At 40.5% G+C, this 22458-nt stretch overlaps 1 protein-coding gene across 1 annotated transcript; it reads right to left on the reverse strand.

The window, feature by feature from the left end:
• Positions 1–17494: 17494 nt before the first annotated feature.
• Positions 17495–20560, reverse strand: LOC121796537. Its single transcript, XM_042195366.1, has 4 exons — positions 20537–20560; positions 19306–19699; positions 18626–18666; positions 17495–18541 (listed from the first exon to the last, which is right to left on the reverse strand). The coding sequence occupies exons 1-4, from the start codon at positions 20558–20560 to the stop codon at positions 17696–17698; spliced, it is 1305 nt and encodes a 434-aa protein (XP_042051300.1). The 3' UTR covers positions 17495–17695.
• Between the last annotated feature and the right edge of the window lie 1898 nt (positions 20561–22458).

Consider the following 22458-nt stretch of genomic DNA (forward strand, 5'->3'; position numbering starts at 1 on the left):
ATAAACATCTTTGACCGGACTCGTCTTTGGTCTGATGAAATAAACATCTTTTGACCGGACTCGTCTTTGGTCTGTGTTCTAATTTGGCGATTTTTGTCGCCGGGATCGAACTTTCCCTTGTCCTAATTCGGCGAGTTTTATCGCGTGGATCGGACTTTCCCAGTTAACCGAAGTGGTCTTATGCAGTAAACCTCTTTGACTAGACATGGTCGTCCTCGGTCTTATGAGGTAAACTGCTTTGACCGAACTTGGTCGTCCTAATTCGGCGAGTTTTATCGCATGGATTGGACTTTCCCTTGTCCTAATTCAGGCAAGTTTTATCGCGAGAATCGGACTTTTGTTGCAGTTCGTTTCAGACGAAGTGCTTGATTTTTAAGCAGAATTGTGGTCTTGTATCCTCTTTAGAAGCTTTGACACACAATCTTTGGCTTGTTGCAGCTCGTTTCGGACGAACTGCTTGTTTAAGCTGAATTGTGGTCTTGTATCCTCTTTAGAAGCTTTGACGCACAATCGTTGGCTTGTTGCAGCTCGTTTCGGACGAACTGCTTGTTTAAGCTGAATTGTGGTCTTGTATCCTCTTTAGAAGCTTTGACACACAATCTTTGGCTTGTTTATGTTCTAAGAAGGGGATCAGCCTTCGAAGAACAAGATACCTCAGTAACATTTGTAAGAGACGACACGCACATAGACAGACAAAACGCATATAGACAAATAAAGACCAAGCAAACCAAAGAAAGCACATTGACCGGACTGTCTCTTACAAATGGAGCTTTTTGAGGTTGGAAACGTACCATGTTCGGGGTACTTGTGCTCTTGACACGTGAGTCAATTTGTAAGACCCTTTGCCGAGGACTTCTGACACCCGATATGGACCTTCCCATGTGGGTTCGAGTTCGCCCAGCTTTTCTGCTCGGCTTACTTCGTTGTTTCTCAAGACGAGATCTCCCACTTGAAATTGCAGCTTCTTCACCCTTTGGTTGTAATACCGGGCTACTTGCTCCTTGTACTTGGCTGCTTTTATGCAGGCCAATTCTCTTCTTTCTTCGGCAAGATCTAGTTCGGCTCTCAGTCCGTCACCATTCATTTCTGAGGAGAAATTGAGTTCGGGGACTGGGTATGCCAATCTAAACCGGAATCACGGCTTCAGTGCCGTACACCATCGAGTTCGGCTCCGGTGTGACTTCGGTCATTCCGCCTGCCTCTGACTCCGGCTGCTGTGATTGCTATGCTTGATGGTGCCGAACTGATTGCTCGGCACTTTTAAGCGCAATCTGCGAACACACTTGCTCTTTTTCGATCACCTCGTATGACCGCTATCCCTCCTTTGGTGGGGAAGGTGTTCGGCGAGGAAGCCTCTGATCGCTATGATCGGGCTTCTTTTCGTCTCCTCTAGATGAGCTGTCTAAAGACCGTTTTCGACGGTCTGCCTCATCGGCTCGGGAGAACTGGTCCGCAATGTCCCACATCTCTTGAGCTGTTTGCGGACTGCATTCCACGAGCTTTTTGTAGAGAGCTCCGGGCCGGATTCCATTTTTGGAATGCCGAAATGACAAGTAGATCATTGAGATTATCTACTTGTAGGCATTCCTTATGGAATCTCGTCAGGAAGTCGCTGATCTTTTCGTCGCGACCTTGACGTATAGAAAGCAGCTGAGCCGAAGTGCTTCGGGCTTCCGCTTTCTGAAAGAACCTCCTGTGGAAAGCATCCATTAGATCTCGGTAGGATCTAATGCTGCCTTGAGGAAGGCTGTCGAACCACCTTCTGGCGTTCCCGATGAGCAGCTCGGGGAACAGCTTGCACACATGGACCTCATTGAGACCTTGGTTCGCCATATTATACTGATAGCGTCCCAGGAAGTCATGAGGATCCACGAGCCCGTCATAGGTTATCGACGGAGTTCGGTAGTTCTGTGGAAGGGGAGTTCGGGTGATATCGTCCGAGAACGGAGTCTTCAATGCTCCGTACATGGCGAACCCGACATCTCTTCGGTATGGAGGAGATGGAGATCTCCTGTGATTCCGGTACCGAGGAGGTACAGGAATGTGTCGGGGTTGAGGATTCTTTTTCCTGGAAGACACGGCACTACTGCGGTAGTGACTTTCATGTCTGGATGAGGAAGGAGAATCCACCGTTTTCGTCTTCGGCTCTTGGCTCTTTTGCAGGAAGGCTAAGAACTCATCCTGCTTCTCAGCCAAGAACAGCTTGACAGCCTCATTCAAATCAGGCTGCTGGGAAGACTCAGTGGGACGATTTTTGGAGCGGCTTGTTCCTTCGCCATGAGAACTGGTGGTGGATTTATCCCTAGGCTGTTTTCCAGACCTATGGGATGGATTGGCTTCCTCCTGGTTCTCACGGGCAGGAATACGGGTACTCTGCGATCTGGTATGCATTTTTTGGGTGGAAAAAATGGATCAAAAATTCGCTTTATCACAAATTTGGTTCTCTGTTTCCCACAGACGGCGCCAGTGATGAATCCGCGAATTGTTGATGTTAGTAAATGCAGGAAAATACAGATCACGACACAGAGAATTTTACGTGGTTCGATTTACTGAGGTAAATCTACGTCCACGGGGAGAAATGGGGGCAGGTTTGTATTGCTTGATCTGGAATTACAGCTTACAACACAGACTTGCTATATGGTATTTTTCTCTAGAGAGCTTCTAACCCCTTTCTACCAGATCTAAGTTCTATTTATACATTGAACTAAGATCGTGGCTTACATCATCACTCTAGGTCGTGGAGGTCGTGTAGGTCATGGCCTAAGATCGTGGCCTGAGTTGACGCCACGTGGTAGTGGGTGTGTTGGAAGTTGTGGAAATCCTGCATGGGTCCACTAACTCCTTGTTCGGTCGAAAACTGAGACCGAACTGCTTTGGTTGCCGATCTGAGAGTAGAGCTTGGTTGGCTTTTACCGAGCTGTAGGCTGAGGCCGAACTCTTTGGTAATGCCGAACTCGCAGAGCTTGATTGGTCGGCTTTTACCGAGCTGTAGGCTGAGGCCGAACTCTTTGGTAATGCCGAACTCATACTCTTCCTTGGGCTTTGGGCTGATGGGCCGTCATTGCTGTCGGGCTTGTTTAGTACGCACCCCATCATATAACATACATCAATGGTTATTTTGAAAATTATCATATAGTACTATATTCGTATTATGCAACCCATCAACGATAGGTAATTAGCGATGATTATATGTGGAAGAGTAGAGATTTTATGATGCTACATTTTTTCTTATATCAGAATCGTAATATGAATAGTGTTATTGTTAGTTCATGACTTTATGCTAATAATTGAGTGACATTTACAAGCAATGAAATCGAGAAGATTCTCGAATCAATTCATTAAATAAGTTATAATAACGGATAGCGGAGAACATAAAAAATGCATTGATTTTTGGTGAAATGAACTAATAATATGACAAGAGTTATGCTTACAGTTTTCGTGGTTTTCATTAAGAAAAGATTCTTGATTTTAAAATAGATGACTCAAATAATTTAATATCGCTAAGCCATATAATAAAAATATTATTACATGAATAAACATTCAATTATATAAAAAATACAAAAAAAAAACACGATAAATATATCCAACGGCGTCGTTTACAACGTAGACACGTAGACGGAAGTGCCGTCTAATGCTCCGCGATCAGTGGAACCTTTTTGCTAAAAAGTGGAGAAAATGCTGTGTTTTTACTTCTTTTGTTTTTCATTTTCTTTCATTCCCACATTTAAAATTTAAAAAGATTTGGTGGCTTTAATATTTTTTTGACTTGGTGGCTTTAATATTTAACTACCTGATCTGATCAACCTAACTACCACATTTGCCGTTGGATTTATAGTAAATTTATTTTAAAAGTCTAACTACCTCATGTCCACCTATGCACATTAATTCTAAATAAGAATTAGGTGGTATTTTCATTCATCTTGATTATTGTGAACTACATTATGTCGTGTCATTGTTAAAATTTATTTCATACTCCTCTCCAAGGGCTGATTGCTAGTGGGTAGAGGAAAATGTAGTGTTTTCTCTTTCTAAAATTATGGTTGTTCCATTGTCATTAACTTTTTTTTTCTTCAAATGTAGTAAATGTTCTAACTGTCAAATGAGACACAAGAAGACATATGCTTACTTTGAGAAGAGAGCATCGATTTCAATATTTAATATTAATACACTACGAACTTGTTTTTCTCTTTTCGATGTTCCAAATATATAGACTTCATATATAAAAGATAATGTGATTTAAAGTTCATTCACTAATAGTATATCCTTATTTGATTAATTGATAAATCTTTAGCATTAGTTGATCATAATAAATAAATACAAGTAAATTAAGAAGTTCAATTGTATATAGTAATATTTTTAACTTAATCCTTCTGAAGATATCAATCAATCTGTATATAATTGGGATGAAGTGAGTATTTTTGTTTTTTTATCCAAATAAAGGTAAAGAAGAACTATTTCAGTTCCCAACTTAGCAAACATGACTTTTTTTTATCAGGAGGCAAAGAATAAAGTGAATGTGACTATTCAAATAATTAATTCTCCACTAATTAAGGAAGATTTACTATGCACATAATTCATCACAAACTAATTATGTCCAATTACCGACAATGGAAGATGGCTTCCTGCAGGCATCTTTACATTATTACCGGATCATCAGTTGATCTTTCCTTAATTTTTGAGTTAAATATGTAAAGTGCCCACCCAATAAATTAAAAGGCAAATCGTAACTAGATTTGGTGAACATAATTAATTATTGGAGAAAACCTTCCGAGTTCAAATCAAGATTCTGGAGTGTGTTTCTATGATTAGGTTCCCTCTCAAAATAGGAAGTAATCATCAATAGTTTTGATGTCCAAGCAAACAATAGTACGGAGCATATGATATTTTCCTTCATACTTTTGAAACCCGATCCGAATCGAAATGGTAGTAAAATTTACGGACGAAGAGAGTAGTTTTGATCTTTTTGTCTCCGGATCGCATTTTTAAAATCCACACCAAATTGAGATGCCTGAATAATTTGTAGATGGAGAAAGTAACAAAGGAAAGACAAACCCGATCTGAATCGAAACGCGACGAAACCCGATCCAAATCGAAATGTTTCAATTCTAATGAGACAGAGGGAGAATGTATTATGTAGTACTCCATCCGTCCTAAAAAGATTGACTAGTTTTACCAGTTTGGGGCGTTCCCCAAAATTAGACCAAGTCCAAATATGAAAAATTTTCAACAATAATAATCTTAACACATCATTTTTAATATAGAACTCACAATCCACTAACACTTCTTTCACTATTTTTTCCTCTCTTTCTCTTACTTTACTATTTTATCTATTTTTTAAGGGTGAAGAGAGTATGAAACTATGAATCCATAGCTTAACAGTATCTAGGGGAATGAAACTATGAATCCATAACTTAATAGTATCCAGAAGAATTAAAACACGTGTCATTTATAAGTTTGTTTATTTTTAAATTTGAGGACGGAGAGAGTATGAAACTATGAATCCATAGATTAATAGTATCCAGAAGAACACAATTTAGTTAGTGTGTGATATCTATTAATACTAAAAAAATTTGGTTTATATGTGTTATTACATTTTATACATAAAATGGAAGAGGAAACATATTGTAGAACACCCGTGTAACCATTGAACTTATCTCAAAAAATACACCAAATATCTTGGATTTTTATGAGAGAGTGAAGAGAGGATTTTTGCACGTGTGTCGTATGCACGTGTTCCCCCTTTCAACAAGATTTATAATTTCCCACTAATGCAACAAATATTACAAAGTATAAGCGGCAAGAGCGGGGTCGAACCACAGAGACTAGGGACCTACTCGAGATTGTTTCTACGACACAATCGGAAAAGGGGTCGGCTGCTGCCACGTATTCATTAAGGGCTGAGTTTTAACTACTAGACCTGGGAATTTAAACCTAATCTATTCTATCTACTGGATCCAGAGAACTGAAGGTGCTTCAAATGTAATTGCAATCATGATTTGAAACCGAAAATTAACTTTAGATCATTCACCAAATTTCCTGGGTCAAGCAAATAAGTTTCCTAAAACAGCCAGACAACAGATTGTAAGAAAAGCAGCAGAACATATTTTCCTAAATAACTACTGACAAGAAAGCTGCAACTAACAAACTAAAGCAGATCTGATTCTAACTTCCAGCAAACTTCATCTTCTTCATGTAACTAAGCTAAAACAGAGTGAAAACAGAGCATTGAACACCATTGACGAAATAAAATAAAGCATGCTTCAAAACCTCTCGTAAACACGAAATTCAAGCTAGAACTGCCAGGTCTACTCTCCCGGGTCAAGCAGAAAGCGGAATAAACACAGATTAACCTTGCATGCATCACCTAAACTAACAGATCTCAGAAATCGAGCACGTGAATAACTAGATCTCAACCTCTAAACTACTGGAAATCATGTAAACATCATGGATCTAAACAAAGGCGGAGTCGTCAATTCCTTCGATGAAACTCGAGATCTAACTACATCGTCTCAAAAGCGGTAAAGAAAGCAAGGATCCAACGTCGGAGTCCTCAATTCCACTGTCGAAACCATTGAACTAAGCTAAGAAATCAGCAACTAAACTAAACTAATCTAAGAAAGCGGTGACGTTAAGCGCTTATGAGAGTTTCCTACCTAAACTACGAGAATGGTAGCGTTAAGCGCTACCGAGAACTTCCTACCTAACTACCATAGCGTCAAGTGCTCCTTCTTCATTCATGTTGGTCCCTTTATATAGGGAGGCTTCAAGCTCGAATCCCTAGGGTATGCTCTTCATGATTTGACGTTTGTACCCTTAAAATAGGATCTTTTAAATCTGCTTCTTTCTTCACTTTTTCTGCTCCATTTTCCCCGCCCCGGGTAATTTGTGTGCGTTCCTGAGTCCGGAAGATTTTTTACGCACCTGCTCTCCTGATAATTCTCTTTGACCTAGCGGATTTTTTGACACTTTTTACTCCTTTTCTGCTCATTTTGCATCTGCTCGGTCAATTTGCAGCATCTACTTGACCCAGCAAATATCTGCACACTTAAACTCAAATTAGCGCATTATCTCCCCAAAAAGGCATGTAATATCACTAAAAACCAATGCATGAAACGAGCCTTATCAGAGAGTGAGAGTATAAAAGTTACATGAAATGTTCGTACACCTCAACATTTTATCGATTCATCCAAGTAATTTGTTGAGGCAAAAATTAGGAAATAAACCTCTAGTTAAGAGAAAAAGGGAGATCATCAACTATCCACATTTTATCCACATTTTTTTGTCATGAAGACCTAAAAGGTTAATTAAATAAATAGTAATTTTTTAATTCCACTCTTATAGTTAAATTTCTTCGATTGGACCACTTAAAACATTAATTGCTTATTAAGATGGTACTTAAAAGGTAGTGATAAACATACATGAATGAATACACATAATAGGAATAATTATGTAGTAACCATTAATTAAAATTTTATACGATTAAGGTGTATTTGTTTACTAAATAATTAATTGTCATTTTTACCTTAAAAATAAAATAATCAAGCATATGAATAATCGTCACTAGACTGGTGAATCGTGATGGTGATTAACTAAATGTGATGCAATGTTTCTAGATAATCTCTTAAGGCTCTCTATTTCATAAATTTACAGTGTATAAATGGAATAGAATCACAAGATCTCCCCACATTTAAAATTATGTAGAATGGATAAACTAGTATTCAAATTATATAATTAAAAAAAATCGGTTAACATTTCGGTCTAATTCACTTCAATACTTAGAGCATCTGATCCCCAACAGTTGCCTTGCGAAAGAGCGAGCAAGCTCATGCCATCGGCACGGCAACGCACCTGCCCGCGGTTGCGCTCGTGCCGTCGGCACGGACGTGCTCTTAGGTAAAAGTTGTGCTCTTCGGGTGGGCGGGACGCACGCGGGACACGTGGCGTGCGCTGTGTGGGCGGTGACGCCCAATCCCCCCCCCCGCGATTGGACGTAATTTTAATCTGTTAAAATGTTTTTTTTAATTCGTAAAAAATATGAAAGTATAAAAGAAATATTTTCTCACTTCCAAAAATAGAGCCGTTTTACGACCCATTTTTTCATTTTTTAAAATTTTTTAAATATATTTTTTAATCTCAGTTCATCCAAATCATTTATAAGTACCTCATTCATCACCCAATTTTTACATCAAACTATCTCACACTCATATTTCTCTCATTTTTCTTCATACATTTCACCAAATGGATCCGAACGATCTAAACCGATTGATTGCGGAAGCGGAGCAAGAAGAACAAGCATACTATCAATTTTTTAGGATTTTAATTATTTTTTTTATTTTTTAAGAATTTGTAATTCTATTTCAGTTTTTTAATGCAATTTAATATTATGAAAATGTTATTAGTAATTGGAGTATTTAAATAGAATAATAGAATAGTGAGACACATAAATAATGAAAAAGCATGTCTTAGCTAAAAGTACGATTGTAGATGTTGTGCCTTACCTAGAGAAATGAATAAAGATGGAACCGGGCCATACTTTTAGAAGCGTTAAATTTTTACATGCTCCTTAACATCGGAGCACGGTTTGGGATGCTCTTAGAGTGTCCACAATGGTGGCCCTTGAAGGCCACCATTTGTGGCCCGGCCACCATTCGTGGCTCTCATGTGGCTTCCGTAATGGTAAAGTCAACAAAACTATCAAAAATAACAAGGGCCACCAAATGTGGCCATCTTTAAAAAAAATTAATTTGTTTATTTTTTTAATATTATTTTTTAATTTAAGTCTAATAAATTTTATTAGTTTTAAATTTATGATATTTATAAATTTAATTAAAGTAAAATAATGTGGATTGTAAATTAGAAAATTCACAACCTAGAAAAAATGTAACAATAACTTCGTTGTATTATATTGAAATAGGAAAATTATACAACGAAAGTGACATAATTTAAAAACAACAAGCCGGAAACCCAAATCACTCTGCAGCGCCCCTTCTACGGTTCCAGACCTCTTCAACCATATCAACCTGCAGTGAATCACGCGATATTTGGCTCCGCATATCGGTGTACCTCTGGATCAAGTATTCATTACTACGTGGTACACCCATCTGTATGGGCTCCATGGCAATACCCGAGCTCGTACTAGCACCTTCTTCGGGTGTCCATCGCTCTGCAGCATATCCTTCGTCATCTATTATCATATTGTGCAATATGATACATGCAGTCATGATGTCTGCGACATCATTTTCGTGCCATTGTCGAGCCGGGCACCGTATAATGGCCCATCGCGCTTGCAGTGCACCAAAAGCTCGCTCAACGTCCTTCCTAGCACCCTCTTGTTTTTTCGCGAAGTAGGTTTGCTTCGGCCCAACGGGTTGTCGGATCGTCTTCACAAACACGGGCCAGCGAGGGTATATCCCATCGGCCAAATAGTACCCCATGTTGTACTTAGTTCCGTTGGCCGTGAATCTCACTTGCGGCCCCTCACCCCGACTCTCGTCATTAAACAAGTGTGACGATCGTAGAACGTTGATGTCGTTGTTCGATCCAGCGACACCAAAATACGCATGCCAGATTCGCAAGCGGTAATCAGCAATGGCTTCCAAAATCATCGTGGGATGTCTGCCTTTGAAGCCAGAAGTGAACTGCCCCTTCCAAGACACTGGACAGTTCCTCCACTCCCAGTGCATGCAATCGATGCTCCCCAACATCCCCGGAAAATGATGTGCAGTCCCGTGCATAGCAATCAGTCTCTGGCAATCATCGGCCGATGGCTTCCGTAGATACTCCCCTTTGAAGATATCCTTGATCCCCCTGCAAAACTGCCTCAACGTCTGTAGTCTAGTCGTTTCGCCCATCTGTAGGTATTCATCGAACATGTCAGCGGGCCCGGCATAGGCAAGCTGTCTAATTGCCATCGTACACTTCTGGAAAGTCGACAAGCCAGGTCGGCCGGTGGCATCATATCGCAAGTTGAAGCACCTGAACCGCTGCACCAAACACGTCGCTATATGGACGAAGAGATTTTTCGACATTCTGAATCGCCGACGGAAAACTTCTGGCGGATAACGGGCGTTGTCGTTGAAGTAGTCCTCCATCAACCTGCGGTTTGCCCCGACATGATCACGATCGAAAAATCGCCGATGATGGAATGGCAGGCCGACTGCCACCGCCCCTCCGCCGCCTCTTCTGCCTCTTCCGCTTCACGTTGCACCGCCGCAACAAGGTTTTGGAACTCTAGATCTACCGCTTGTTGGAATTGTTCATCGTCAGAATCCATAATTGCACGGTTAAATTGAAGTTGGAAGGGAAGATTGGAGGAAAATGAGAGTAAAATGGAATTGGAAAATGGAGTGGAAATGTAGTATATTTATGCACAAAATTTTGAAAATTAAAAAAAATAATAATAATTTCCGCGGCCCAGCCGCGATTCTCGGCGCTTGCAATGGGAGAGCCGCGGCTCACACGGCTCAGCCGCGTGAAGGCCGCGGCCGCGGCTCAGCCACGCTTCTCGCCTCTCCGCCCCGGCTCTCGGCCTTTGCAATGGGGGGCCGCGCGCCGAGCCGCGGGCCGCGGCTCCCCCATTGTGGACACCCTTAGAAGCGTTAAATTTTTACATACTCCTTAACATCGCTCTTAGAAGCTCTTAGAAGCGTTAAGTTTTTACATACTCCTTAACATGAAAATACTTTATGGATGGTCTTTTACTTTTAGATCGCATCAAAATACTATAGATCACGTCAAAGAGGCATTTATTATATTTTCGCAGTCAAAGAACTACTCAAGATTTTGATTTTGATATACAACCGCAAAACACATCAAAATTTAAACACAAATCACTTTCCAAAAATATAAATAAAAAATAAAAATCGATAGTTGCCAAAAACAAAATACAAAAAGTGTAAATATTTCGTAAACCTTTTCGTGCGACAAAGATAAACTCTAGATAGTGCAGAATATACATCGTTTTCTGTTACAAAGCGTAATTAACTACCTCAATTTTATAAGTATAAATTACTACTACTATAATTCAATTCAAGACATGACTTGTCGATTCGGCCCCAACACTTTTTGAAATGATTTGCACGTGAATTGAGCACGTACACTTTCAAATATGCATTATTATTACCATATCAACTAAAATTCACCAATAGTCCATAATTAAAATTTATTATTTGTAATTAGAATTTAATTAGAGTGAAATGGATTATGCATCAATGCCGCCCCTCTATATAAAATGGTCTTGTACAAACTCTAAACATCGTTTTCATCTTTTTGCCGAAAAATAAATATGAGAGAAGGAAAGAAGAAATTCTATTAAGTTAGTTAGAAAGATAATGGAAAATATTTTTTCCTTTTTATTTTTCGTGAATGGTGGATAACAACTGGCCATTTCAACCAAGTCTATTTATTAGAAGTGTTGACGGCTCTCCATTGCTAGTGAAAGAAGATTATATGTCAAACCAGCACATGGCCAATTTGGAATGCAAATATTGATGTTTCGTATCATTAATAATGGTAATGATTTATATATTGTTATTTGGATAATTATTATAAACCCAATTATGCCAAAATATCAGTTACAGCATAAAGTCCTCCAAAGTGGAAATATACAGATATTTTGAATCGATATAAATTTAAGAACTATTTAGATAAGGAAGCTGGTTTCTCCTGGATTGTAAAAAAAACAACTAATACCACTAAACAGAAAAATGGGTATCTCTCTTTTAACTTCCTTATATTTTGCATATCAATTTTAAAATCCCCTTATAAATTATATTAAACAATTAATTTATTCTGATATTGCAACCAATTAAGATTTTGACTCTAACATGGTTGAAGTTAAACCATAATTCGACAAATGAAATGATTCAAATTAGTATAATACGATATAGTTTCGTTGTCTAAAACATGACTTTGTTTTGGTCGACGTCCGACAATGTCACGTAAGTAAGCCATCAAGCTATGTCGACACACTGAAATCTAAATTGGTAGAACAAATCAACAGTTTAATAATTTACAGGCGGATTTTAAAGTTGGGGTGAAAAACCATAATTCGGCAAAAAATTATAAATTTACAAACAAATTACCCTAGAAAAAAATATATTTTTTCCTCAATATATATATAGAAACTCGGTACAATATTCCAACCAACACACCTATAAATGTACATAAAGAGTAATGATGTGAATATACAAGCATTATGCATAGGCTAAGAATGACAGATATATGATGTAAAACAGAATTAACAAAAATAAAAAGAAGCGCATTACCTTTTTGTTTAGTTGGAGGTGTGTGTTTACCAGTAAATAGAATAATACACAAAATAATAATAATAACAATATATCTTTTGGTAAAGATTCAAAGCTTACGTAGGTAACAATGAGATATGCAGGGTCCAGCATGTCTGAGAAATTTAGATGAATACAATGAGTCTGTTAGGTATCCACAATGGTGATAGCCCAGCAATAGTCCAGCCATAGCCCAGCCATAACCCAGCCATAAACTCCTCCTGCTACATCATCAATACTAAAAATCCTCCTGCCACATCAGAAATAGCCCAGCCATAGCCTAGCCATATCATAAATAGCCCAGCCACATCAATAGCCACATCACTAATAACACAATATACGGAATTTAATTTACGAGACATATACGGGAAACATTAATAATACTATTTTAATTTTAAAAAAAGTACAATAAATTAAAAAAGTACAATAAATTTAAAAAAGTACTAAAATTTTAAAAAAGTACATTAATAATAAAAATTACATTAAAAAAAAGTACATTACTTAAAAAAAATCACTCGGTGGCTCCCTCGATTCCGTCGTCGCCGTCGCCACCGTCACCGCCGTCGCCGTCGCCACCGTCACCGCCGTCTCCGTCGCCACCGCCTCCGCCGCCTCCGTCGCCACTGTCACCGCCGCCTCCGCTGCCACCGCCGCTGCCGCCTCCACGCAGATCGTCATTCATGCTCTCGAGCAATGTGAAGAGAAATCTCTTCTCATGGGGGTCCGTCGCCGCTCGCCATTCGGCTAACGTCTTCACCATCATCTGGCGCGTTTGTTGTCGCGCGAAGTACTTGAGATCCTCTGTAGACTGGCGGTCAAAGGGGGATGTCGACTGGACCTCCTGGGAACCCCCGGCGACCCCCCTCGCCGCCCGTTGCGCCCGCTTTTGCCCAACGGGGCGAGGTCGGCGGCCGAACGAACGAGGGTTGGGGAGCACCTGGTCCGTCTCGGGGAGGTCGTGGGAACCACCGCTGCTGCCGCTGAAATCCCCGGTATAGTTCAATTGTTGCCGTTTCGGCCAGCCAGCATCGACACCTACTCGGAATTTCTCAGAGTCGTTCAGCACAAGATAGCAGTTCCAGTAGGTGAAGTCCTTATACAACCCGGGCTGGGGGAAGGCTTTCTCCGCTATCCTCCTGCAGCCGTCCTCCGTTTGGCCACTACTTTGCATGCGGAGGGCGTTGACGTACAAACTCGAAAATCGGGAGACGGCAGCCCTGATTCGGTTCCACGCCTTCCGGCAATCCTCCCCGTTGTGTGGCCTCCCCTCCGGGCAAAATCGCTGGTAGGCTGCTGCTACCTTGCCCCACATGTTGACGATCCTCTGGTTATTAGAAACAAGAGGATCGTCGCAAACACTCACCCACGCCCTTGACAGGGCAACATTCTCCTCGTCCGTCCACCTTCTCCGTGCCGTGGGGTCATCCCCACCCGGCTGCGACGACTCCCCGACCTTCTTTCCCTTGCCCTTCTTCTTTGGGGCGCCACTACCCTGCACTGCTCCCCCCGTTTGAACGGGAGTTTCCGGAACTCCGAGACTATCAAACCCCAAATCCGCCAACGAAAATTCATCAAAACCGCTCGGCGTGAACTGCGCATCCGTTGGGGTCGATGTGTGCGACGAAGCAGTGCTGAAATCAAAACTAGGGCGATAGACGTTCCCCCGCGTCACCTGCGTCGCCGGTACTCCCCCCGGCGTCCCCTGCGTCGCCGAACCTCCCCCGGGCATCATCTGCATATTGGGTGCCCACCTCGGCATCATCTGTATATTGGGTCCCCAACCCGGCATCCCCGGCGGACTACCTCCGGTCGGCATCCCGAGTAGCATCTGCTGCCACGGGTACATGTTGTAGTACCCGGGCATCTGATTCCATCCGCCTCCAACATTAATTGGGGGAGTTTGAGAACCACTCGTCCCTGAACTAGGCTCGTTGTTTAGATCCATTTCTCGGTGTTGATCTTGTATAGAAATTAAGATAGAGAGAGTACTCGTTAATACAAGTGGTGCGAATGAAAATGAAGTGCAAATCGCGTATATATAGTGTCTCGAAAATTTAAAAAAAAAAACAAAAAAACCGCTGGGCGATGCGCTGGGCGATCCCGACGCTGCAATGGCGCCGAGCGGATCGCCCAGCGCCCGTCGACCGCCTAGCGCTAGGCGATTTTTAATTCCGAAAAACCGCTCGGCGGTTTTCGGAAGCTGCAATGGTTCGCCTAGCGACCGCCTAGCGCGGGGCTCGGCTAGGCGGTGCGCTAGGCGCCATTGTGGATAGCCTTATACATTACATACTGTTTTTGTAATGGACCCATTTCTCACATGTGCTCACATGAATCCATTCTCCACTTTTTTTCTTGCCAAACTTTATCACTTGTAAAATTTGTTCTTGAGAGTATATCTTATAATATCATTGCACGAGTTGAATATGAATTAGTACTAGTAGTATAATTTATGAAATTTGAGTGAAGAAGTTGTAGGGGGGAGGATTATACTGGCTATCGGCAATGAAAATGAGTTATTTTGAAAGGTTGATGGAAAATAAAATGACAAGAGCCATCAAGGGTGGATAGCGAACCCCAAATTGATGTATAGGTATAAAGAAACAAAGAAATTTAGACGAATGTCACATGCATACTACTACATTTATTTAGACAATATTTTTAATGGTCCCACTTTTTGAGTACTTTTGTGGCCAAAAATGGTAAGTGTGTAGTTTCGCTCTTGTTATCTCTAATGGAGATGTAATTATTGTGGACATTGTTCACATGACAATGCAACATGTGTTGATTTTATTTTTTATTTTCTATAATTGTAGTAAGTATTCAATTCGAAAATGTCATTTGATTTGAATTCAACACAAAGGTTTACAAACAATAGTTAGTTTGATCATAAGAGCATCCACAACCGTGCTCTTGCCAGCGGCACGGTTGTGGGCCCGGGCGGTACTATTCATGCCTGCTCTCTGGCAAGAGCACAACACCCACAACTGTGCTCTTCCGCAAGGACGAGCACAATTAATTTAAAATTCAATTAAACAATAACATTTCCGTAATATTAAAATTCATTTAAAAACCACAATAAATATTACAAATGATAAATAAAATTAAACATTACATAATTAAAATCCTAAAAATTAAAAAAACCACTACTCGTTGCCGAATTTCGTCCACATGTGGTTGATTAGGTCTTCTTGTAGTTGATTGTGGATTCGAGTATCGCGCATTGTGTGTCTTGTCTCGATCCTCTGGCCAACCGTAGTATGCTCGCCTCGGCGTGGGGGAGACCTCGCTGTTGAGCTTCCGGCTTCGTCCTCGTCGTAGAAGCTAGCCGCCCTCGGCCCTTCGTCGGCTATAATCATGTTGTATAATATAATACACGTGAACATGATGTCGGCGATATTATTCACGTACCACAGCCGAGCCGGGGCCTTCACAATGTTGAATCGAGCTTGAAGGACCCCGAAGGCTCTTTCGACGTCCTTCCGCGCTGACTCTTGACGCTGCGCAAAAAGAACCCGTCTCGGGTCGTGCGGGTTGTGGAGCGTCTTCACGAACGTCGACCACCTTGGGTAGATACCATCGGCGAGATAGTAACCCATTCGGTATGTATTTCCGTTGATGGTGAAGTCGATCGCCGGTGCTACACCATTCATCACATCATTGAAGAGTGGTGAAGAATAGAGCACGTTCAAGTCGTTGTTGGATCCGGCAACGCCAAAATATGCATGCCAAATCCATAGGCGTTAGTCGGCGACCGCCTCAAGGATAAGTGTTGGGCCGCCGCCTTTGTGACCGCTTAAGTGTTGCCCCCTCCAAGCAGTCGGGCAATTCTTCCACCTCCAATGCATGCAGTCAATGCTGCCAAGCATTCCGGGAAAGCCATGGACTGATTCGTGAAGACGAAGCAACCGGTGGCAATCATCGGTGGTGGGTGCCCGAAGGAATTCATCCCCAAAAGCAGAACGAACGCCCTCGCAAAAATTCTTTAAACAAAGGATTCCAGTGGACTCACCGATATGCAAATACTCGTCGAAGATGTCGGCCGTTTGCCCAGTAGCGAGTTGTCGGATGGCACACGTACACTTCTGCAACGCCGTGATACTTTGCCGGCCGGCTGCATCTACACCTGTTTGAAAGTATTCAACACGTGCGGACAATGTGTTGACAATTCGCATGAACAAGCGCTTTGACATGCGAAAACGGCGCCTGAAGTAATCTGCCGGAAACCGCGGATGGTCGGCAAAGTAGTCAGCAACGAGCCTTTCGTGGGCTCCCTCCCGGTCACGATGGATGTAGCGGCGATTTGATCTAGTGCGTTGAGGAGGATGAGCGGGGGTATTCGCCGCGACATATGCTTCGTAAGCGGCACGATGTTGTTCGTACTATTCTTGTTCTTCGCGCTCCGCTTCCGCCATGAGATGAGTGAAATCCATTTGATGTTTTGAGTGAAGGTTGAATGTGTTGATAGTTTGTATAAGAATTATGAATGAGAGATGAATGAGAGATGAATTGATGTGATAAATGAGTGATGAATGTGTGTATTTATAGATGATTTTGGGAAAAAAATAAAAAAAAATCTAAAAAATTCAGAAAAAACGGGAAAAAAACGGCCATATTTTTGGGATTTGGAAATTTTTTTTTATTTTTAGCATTATTTATAATTAAATACCGATTTTTAAAAAAAAATTTTGAATGCAACGGCTACGCCGTTGCCCAATCCCGTGCCGCCATGTGTGCGTCCGCTGGCACGGACGTGCTCGATACATCGAGCAGCGCCGTGCCAGCGGCGGCGACCCTTCTCCTTGCCGCTGGCACGGACGGCGGTGGCGACGACCGCCACCGCTGTGGATGCTCTAAAAATTATCTTTAAAAGTGAAACACCTTCTGATATTTTTTTTTAATACTGTTCGAGTAGGAATGCCATGGACTTATACAGATGAGACCAGATTCAGGGTATTTTTTAGTACTTGGACCCTAATTCAGCCCAAAACTTACCTGTCACTTCTTGGTCCAGACTTGAAAATGAAACAATTTTTGAGTTGTCTTCTTTTTTAAGTAACAAAGTAATTTTCAATTTGGTTGCCAACACTACCTTGGATCTTTGACTTAATACTGATAGGATTGCGTTATCACCTTTTTACTTGATAATTAATTGTAGTAGTAGAAATAGTTACTCTATAAAGGATGATCTGTGTGTGGGTGTGTAACCTAGAAAATCAGAAGGCTGATGCAGTTGAATATATTTGTGGTGAAGGGGTTTAAACACAAAGGGATTCTAGAACAATATGATGGCTAGAGAGAGGCAACATACAGCAAACACAAATCATAAATCACAAGGAACCCAGAATCAACAGTAGCAGGCACAACTCGTTACCCATCCTTTGTCTATCCCTATACACAAATTCCACTTTTCTTTACTTGAAACTGGAACCCCCGATTGTCTTTGAGGAGCCAGCTGAACCATGTTCACCTGAGGCTGCGAAAAGCTGGGGCGAAAACAAGCCACTCTTCCTCAGTCTCCCTGCATTTCCCTTTAGTGAGAGGTTTTTCCGCAACTGGTTCCTGTTAAGGGACAGCAATGTGCTTCGACTGGGGGTGTGGAATGCTCCTTCAACACAATCTCCTGCTTGAACACAGCCCCATTGCTTGGATGGTGCGTCCTCGGAGAAAGGTCTGAGGCGGGGGAAGGTGTTCCTCAGCTTGGAAAACAATCTCTGGTCAGGGGAGTTACCTTCATCAATCTTGATGCAGATGGGACAAGGAGGGTCACTCTTACAAGCTTTAGGTGTTGTTTGGTCCAAGCACTCTGCATGGAAGACATGGCGACAGGAAAGGACTCCAGCAACTGGCATATCTCCACTCTTGACAATCCTACGAGAGCTCCATGGCGATCTCTGTGAAAGGAACCTCTCACACAACCCGCATCTGAAACAATCAGCAGGGCTCCGAGACCTGGTTGATTGATCACATTCAAACGTCTCGGGTGCTTCAGTGAAATCAATGCTGCCACTAGTGCTGCTCAAATGATGTCTGTCTCTTTGTGGAGTCATAGGATCAAACTCAGCCAGCCCAGCAGATGCAATACTGGAACTCTCTCTAGTGCGCCTTTCTGATGGGAGGGACAGAGGATGAATAGCTTTAGACATAAAGCAGCGACGGTTACGATGAAGGGTATGTGACTTGACCATGGACTCATAATCACAACTACTATCTGATTGGGACGATGTAGAGCCTCCACCATCCCTAGCTGCTGATGTTCCCTATAAGATTGTTTGGTTTTATAAGCATCACATTTAGCGCCAACTAAATGTTGTTAAAACGATAACATGAACACAGTTGCATACCTCCATGGTGGGAGAAAAGGATAGTGGCCTCCAAATTACATCTGAAAAGGATGTTGAAATAAATATCAGGCAGTACCTTACACCATATAGATCGATAGTCGGGGCCAAATTTCTCGGACTACTATCATACTATAGAAAACCTGTAGAATCTCAAACTAATTTGTTTACTATGACAAAGCTTCAATCATTATATTGAGCTCTTAGAGAAAGATTAAAACCAAACCATGCAATTGCTTGCTCCCCAAATACATTTCAGAAATTATAACATGAGTTTGAATATTAGTTTACCCATTTATGTGAAGTAATCACTACTTCAATTTTAGTTGTAAGAGCTGTATAATCACTAATTGTGTCCACCAATCCCTTGCTCAACTTGAAAACATAAGTCAAGAGAAAATGTTATAGCACAGAAGGGTTCGGATGTTCTTTTTCAATTTCATAATTCTTGAAAAGGTAGCAGAATGTCTGAGTAAAGGATTTCAATTGTGAGCATATAGTGAGGTTATGAGATACACGTGATCCATAACAATTTGAGTCAGGTTTAGAGGGAAGAGATCTAGGGTGTAAACAGATGTTATCAAACTAGGAACTCATAATATTAAAATGGATAGGAGAAAATAGATTAAGACTTCTACAGTATATATACAAGGATATGAAATAACATGAAATTCATTCCATACCTCTCCCTGAAGCACCATAATCATCAGTGCCAATTTCTTGTATTGCTGGGGGTGTCCATTGCTGCGAAGGAGATATGCCAGCTGGACTACTCAAGTAGGGACCAATGCCATCAGATACAAGAAACTGATGATTTGTCAGATTGTTTCCTCTCACCCAACTTCTACTTCCTCTACTATTTGATGATGCTGAAGACCCATACAACTGAATGCCATCATGGGAACCAAAAGACACTCCTTCAGGTTGGAATTGTAAGTCCCATCTTGAAGGTGGAGGAGAAAAGCTAGTGTTAGTTCTCCAGTAAGGTTCATGTGGTCCCACAGACCAGTCCCGGCTGGCTGCATTAGACCCATGTGGCCTTGCAGCCACACAACAAAGGGACCCCGTTTTAGCTATCTTTCACAACACACCACAGTTTCTTAAGGCACCAAACTATCCCCACACCTCCAAAAACTTCTCAACTCTTAGAAGACAAATGCAGATCAGTTCTTGCAGGATTTTCAGATTACATAAATAATGTTAATCAGTTCAGCATACAGCACAATAAATAAATTAATTTCTACTGTTTGATCACTGAGAGCAAACTATACTAGCCTGCTATAGACTTAACAAAAAGCCCAGAGCACTGTCTACTTTCAGCAGTGTAACTATAGCATTTGATTATCAAAATTATATCCTTTCTTCCTGTCTGCAAGTTGTCCAAAGCTTCAAATATTTGAATCCTTCATATCTAAGATAGATAAGAATGAAGTTAGATTGAAGTCACATACTGCAAGGAGCATATACACTACAAAAATTAAAAAAAAAACAATCTTTTAAAATAGTATGTTATGAAATGTCAGTTTTTGTAATGTAAAAAACCCACATTTTCTGCTAAAAACAACAGTATATTTTCAAGGGAAAACGGTAAAAGGGTGTAAATCATAAAGCATCTCGTAATAGATATTGAAGAAATTTACAGAAGTACCGAAGCTTACATTTTTCACCACAAAAACCAACCCAATAACGGTCTTTTATGAAAATTAAATAGAAGTCGTTCAATTAGTTCAATTATTGCAGTTGCAGCTCACGTAAATTGATGAAGCAAGCGGCATATTGCCATAAGAAGAGGATATACAAAAATTTGAAACAAAAGCAAAATAAGAACCTACAAAATTTCGCTAAATACAAGAACGAACAAGAAATGGATAAAACATTGCACCAGCCCAGAAATTGATAATTAGCAAGGCTTGCCAATTCATCACTAAGGACTACCATTACTAGCTTTGAAATCTGCATACATATACATACTATACAGTAGAGATAGAAAGCTTACTTGTTTGCATAAAAAATGGGCTGAAGAGAGTGAATGAGAATAATTGTGCGTTCGAGTCGAATATAAGAACCCTAATTTAACGGAGAGAACCGCGATTTTTCCAGTCGCTATTTTCACATTTGCCCCTCACCTTTATGTTATTTATATCTCTTGCCCCATGGCTTTGATTTACAATTGCCCCTCCCATTTTATTTTATTTATAATCCAGTGCACTAAAGATTTCAATTTTTAATATTATGGCATGTTCTATTTTATTTTTTCCCCTTTATGTTTTTTAGGATTATTTTTTCAGATTGAATTAAATTATTAGCTTTTATTTTATTTTATTTATATCGAGTTCTTCTATCATACTCCTATTTGTTCCAACATTCTTTGAGAAATAAATATACTAAACAAGAAATCTCATTACTATTCTAAAAATAGTAGCTGAAACATGGGAGGAAACTAGGACAAGAAGCTTAAGAGCATAGTAGTACATTTGAAAGCTGTCCATTCAACCACTCCATTATCCTTCTTGCCATGTCACCTTCTGTCTTCCCTCAGACAGCAACAACGGGGTTAAGCCATAGAATCGCAACTTATAGCAAGATCACTTGTTTTTCATGACAGAAAGTAGTGATAAATGTGTGACTATTTATAGGCGAACCGTGGGGATTTATGGGTGGGGCCGTGGATAGAGCCGCTTAATTCACATGAATATTTGCACAGAAGGTTCTGGAAATGCTGCAGTGAATCAAGAATTCCTTGTACAAGTCGAAGAAGTGTTCAATCAGCACATATTGAGACAAGATAAATCAAAGCAAGAAAAAATACTACTTCTACACTTGAAAATGGTATGTTATGCTTGAAATTTAATTTGTCAACAGTCTATACACAATAACGGATTATGTCAAGAAGGAACGAGAGAAAGAACGAACGAACGAACGAGAATTGGGATGAAATCACTTGAATAAGTCATCATTTCGTTCTGATATACTATTGCAAACCAAGCTAACTAACAGTACATCGACGAGCATGTCAAACATTTGACAACAAGTATGAGAAACGCTTGTTCCAAGGTCTAAGAAGCAGAATGAACAGAGATCCAAAAGGCTTGCATAAACCTAAAATTCGAGGGCGGAAGGCCTGCCGTCTCTGCTAGCTGGTGCAATCTGAATGGATCTTATAAGATGCTTCAGCATTATTAAATAAACAAATAGGCACTTTAAAATATTCACTCTTCATAATAAGATCTCATTGTTTTGTCCAGAGCTGATAAAGTAAAAAGAAGAAAAAAAGAAGTAATTTTACATTCATATTACCACAAGTCGCAACATAAAAGGTAGTGATTTTAAGGGAAGTTGGTGAGATCAGTGCATATATATTGATTGTATGGTGGTGGATTGTAAAAGAGCCATGAGTTGAGCTTTTGTTATACTCATGAGTCATGTGTGTGAAGATGGGCTTTTGTTTGACTATCGAAGAATGCTATAACTCTCACTTCATGTTTTGACTTATCTTACTCCAAATTCCTTGCTTTTTACACATTTCTTGATATCCAAGAAACTACTTCTTGTTTCCAGATTTTGCATAATACTACCACTACTTTGCTTCCCTAAATTCGGTGGAAGATTAATTTATTTTGCATAATACTTCTTATTAATTTTTTTTTTTCTTATCGGTTCATAAAAATTAGTGTACTTTTTTGTTTGTAAGATTCTTTGTGGGGGCCCATTCTATTCTATACTAATAATATTTGAATAGTAATTTATTTCTGTGTCTGTCTTCTATTATTGCTTTGGAATTTTTACTAGTAGTAGTAAATTTGGGTGCGCTTTGTTTTGTCCATAATATTGATTTA

Source organism: Salvia splendens, chromosome 3, assembly GCF_004379255.2.
Source record: "Salvia splendens isolate huo1 chromosome 3, SspV2, whole genome shotgun sequence".
Taxonomy (NCBI): domain Eukaryota; kingdom Viridiplantae; phylum Streptophyta; class Magnoliopsida; order Lamiales; family Lamiaceae; genus Salvia; species Salvia splendens.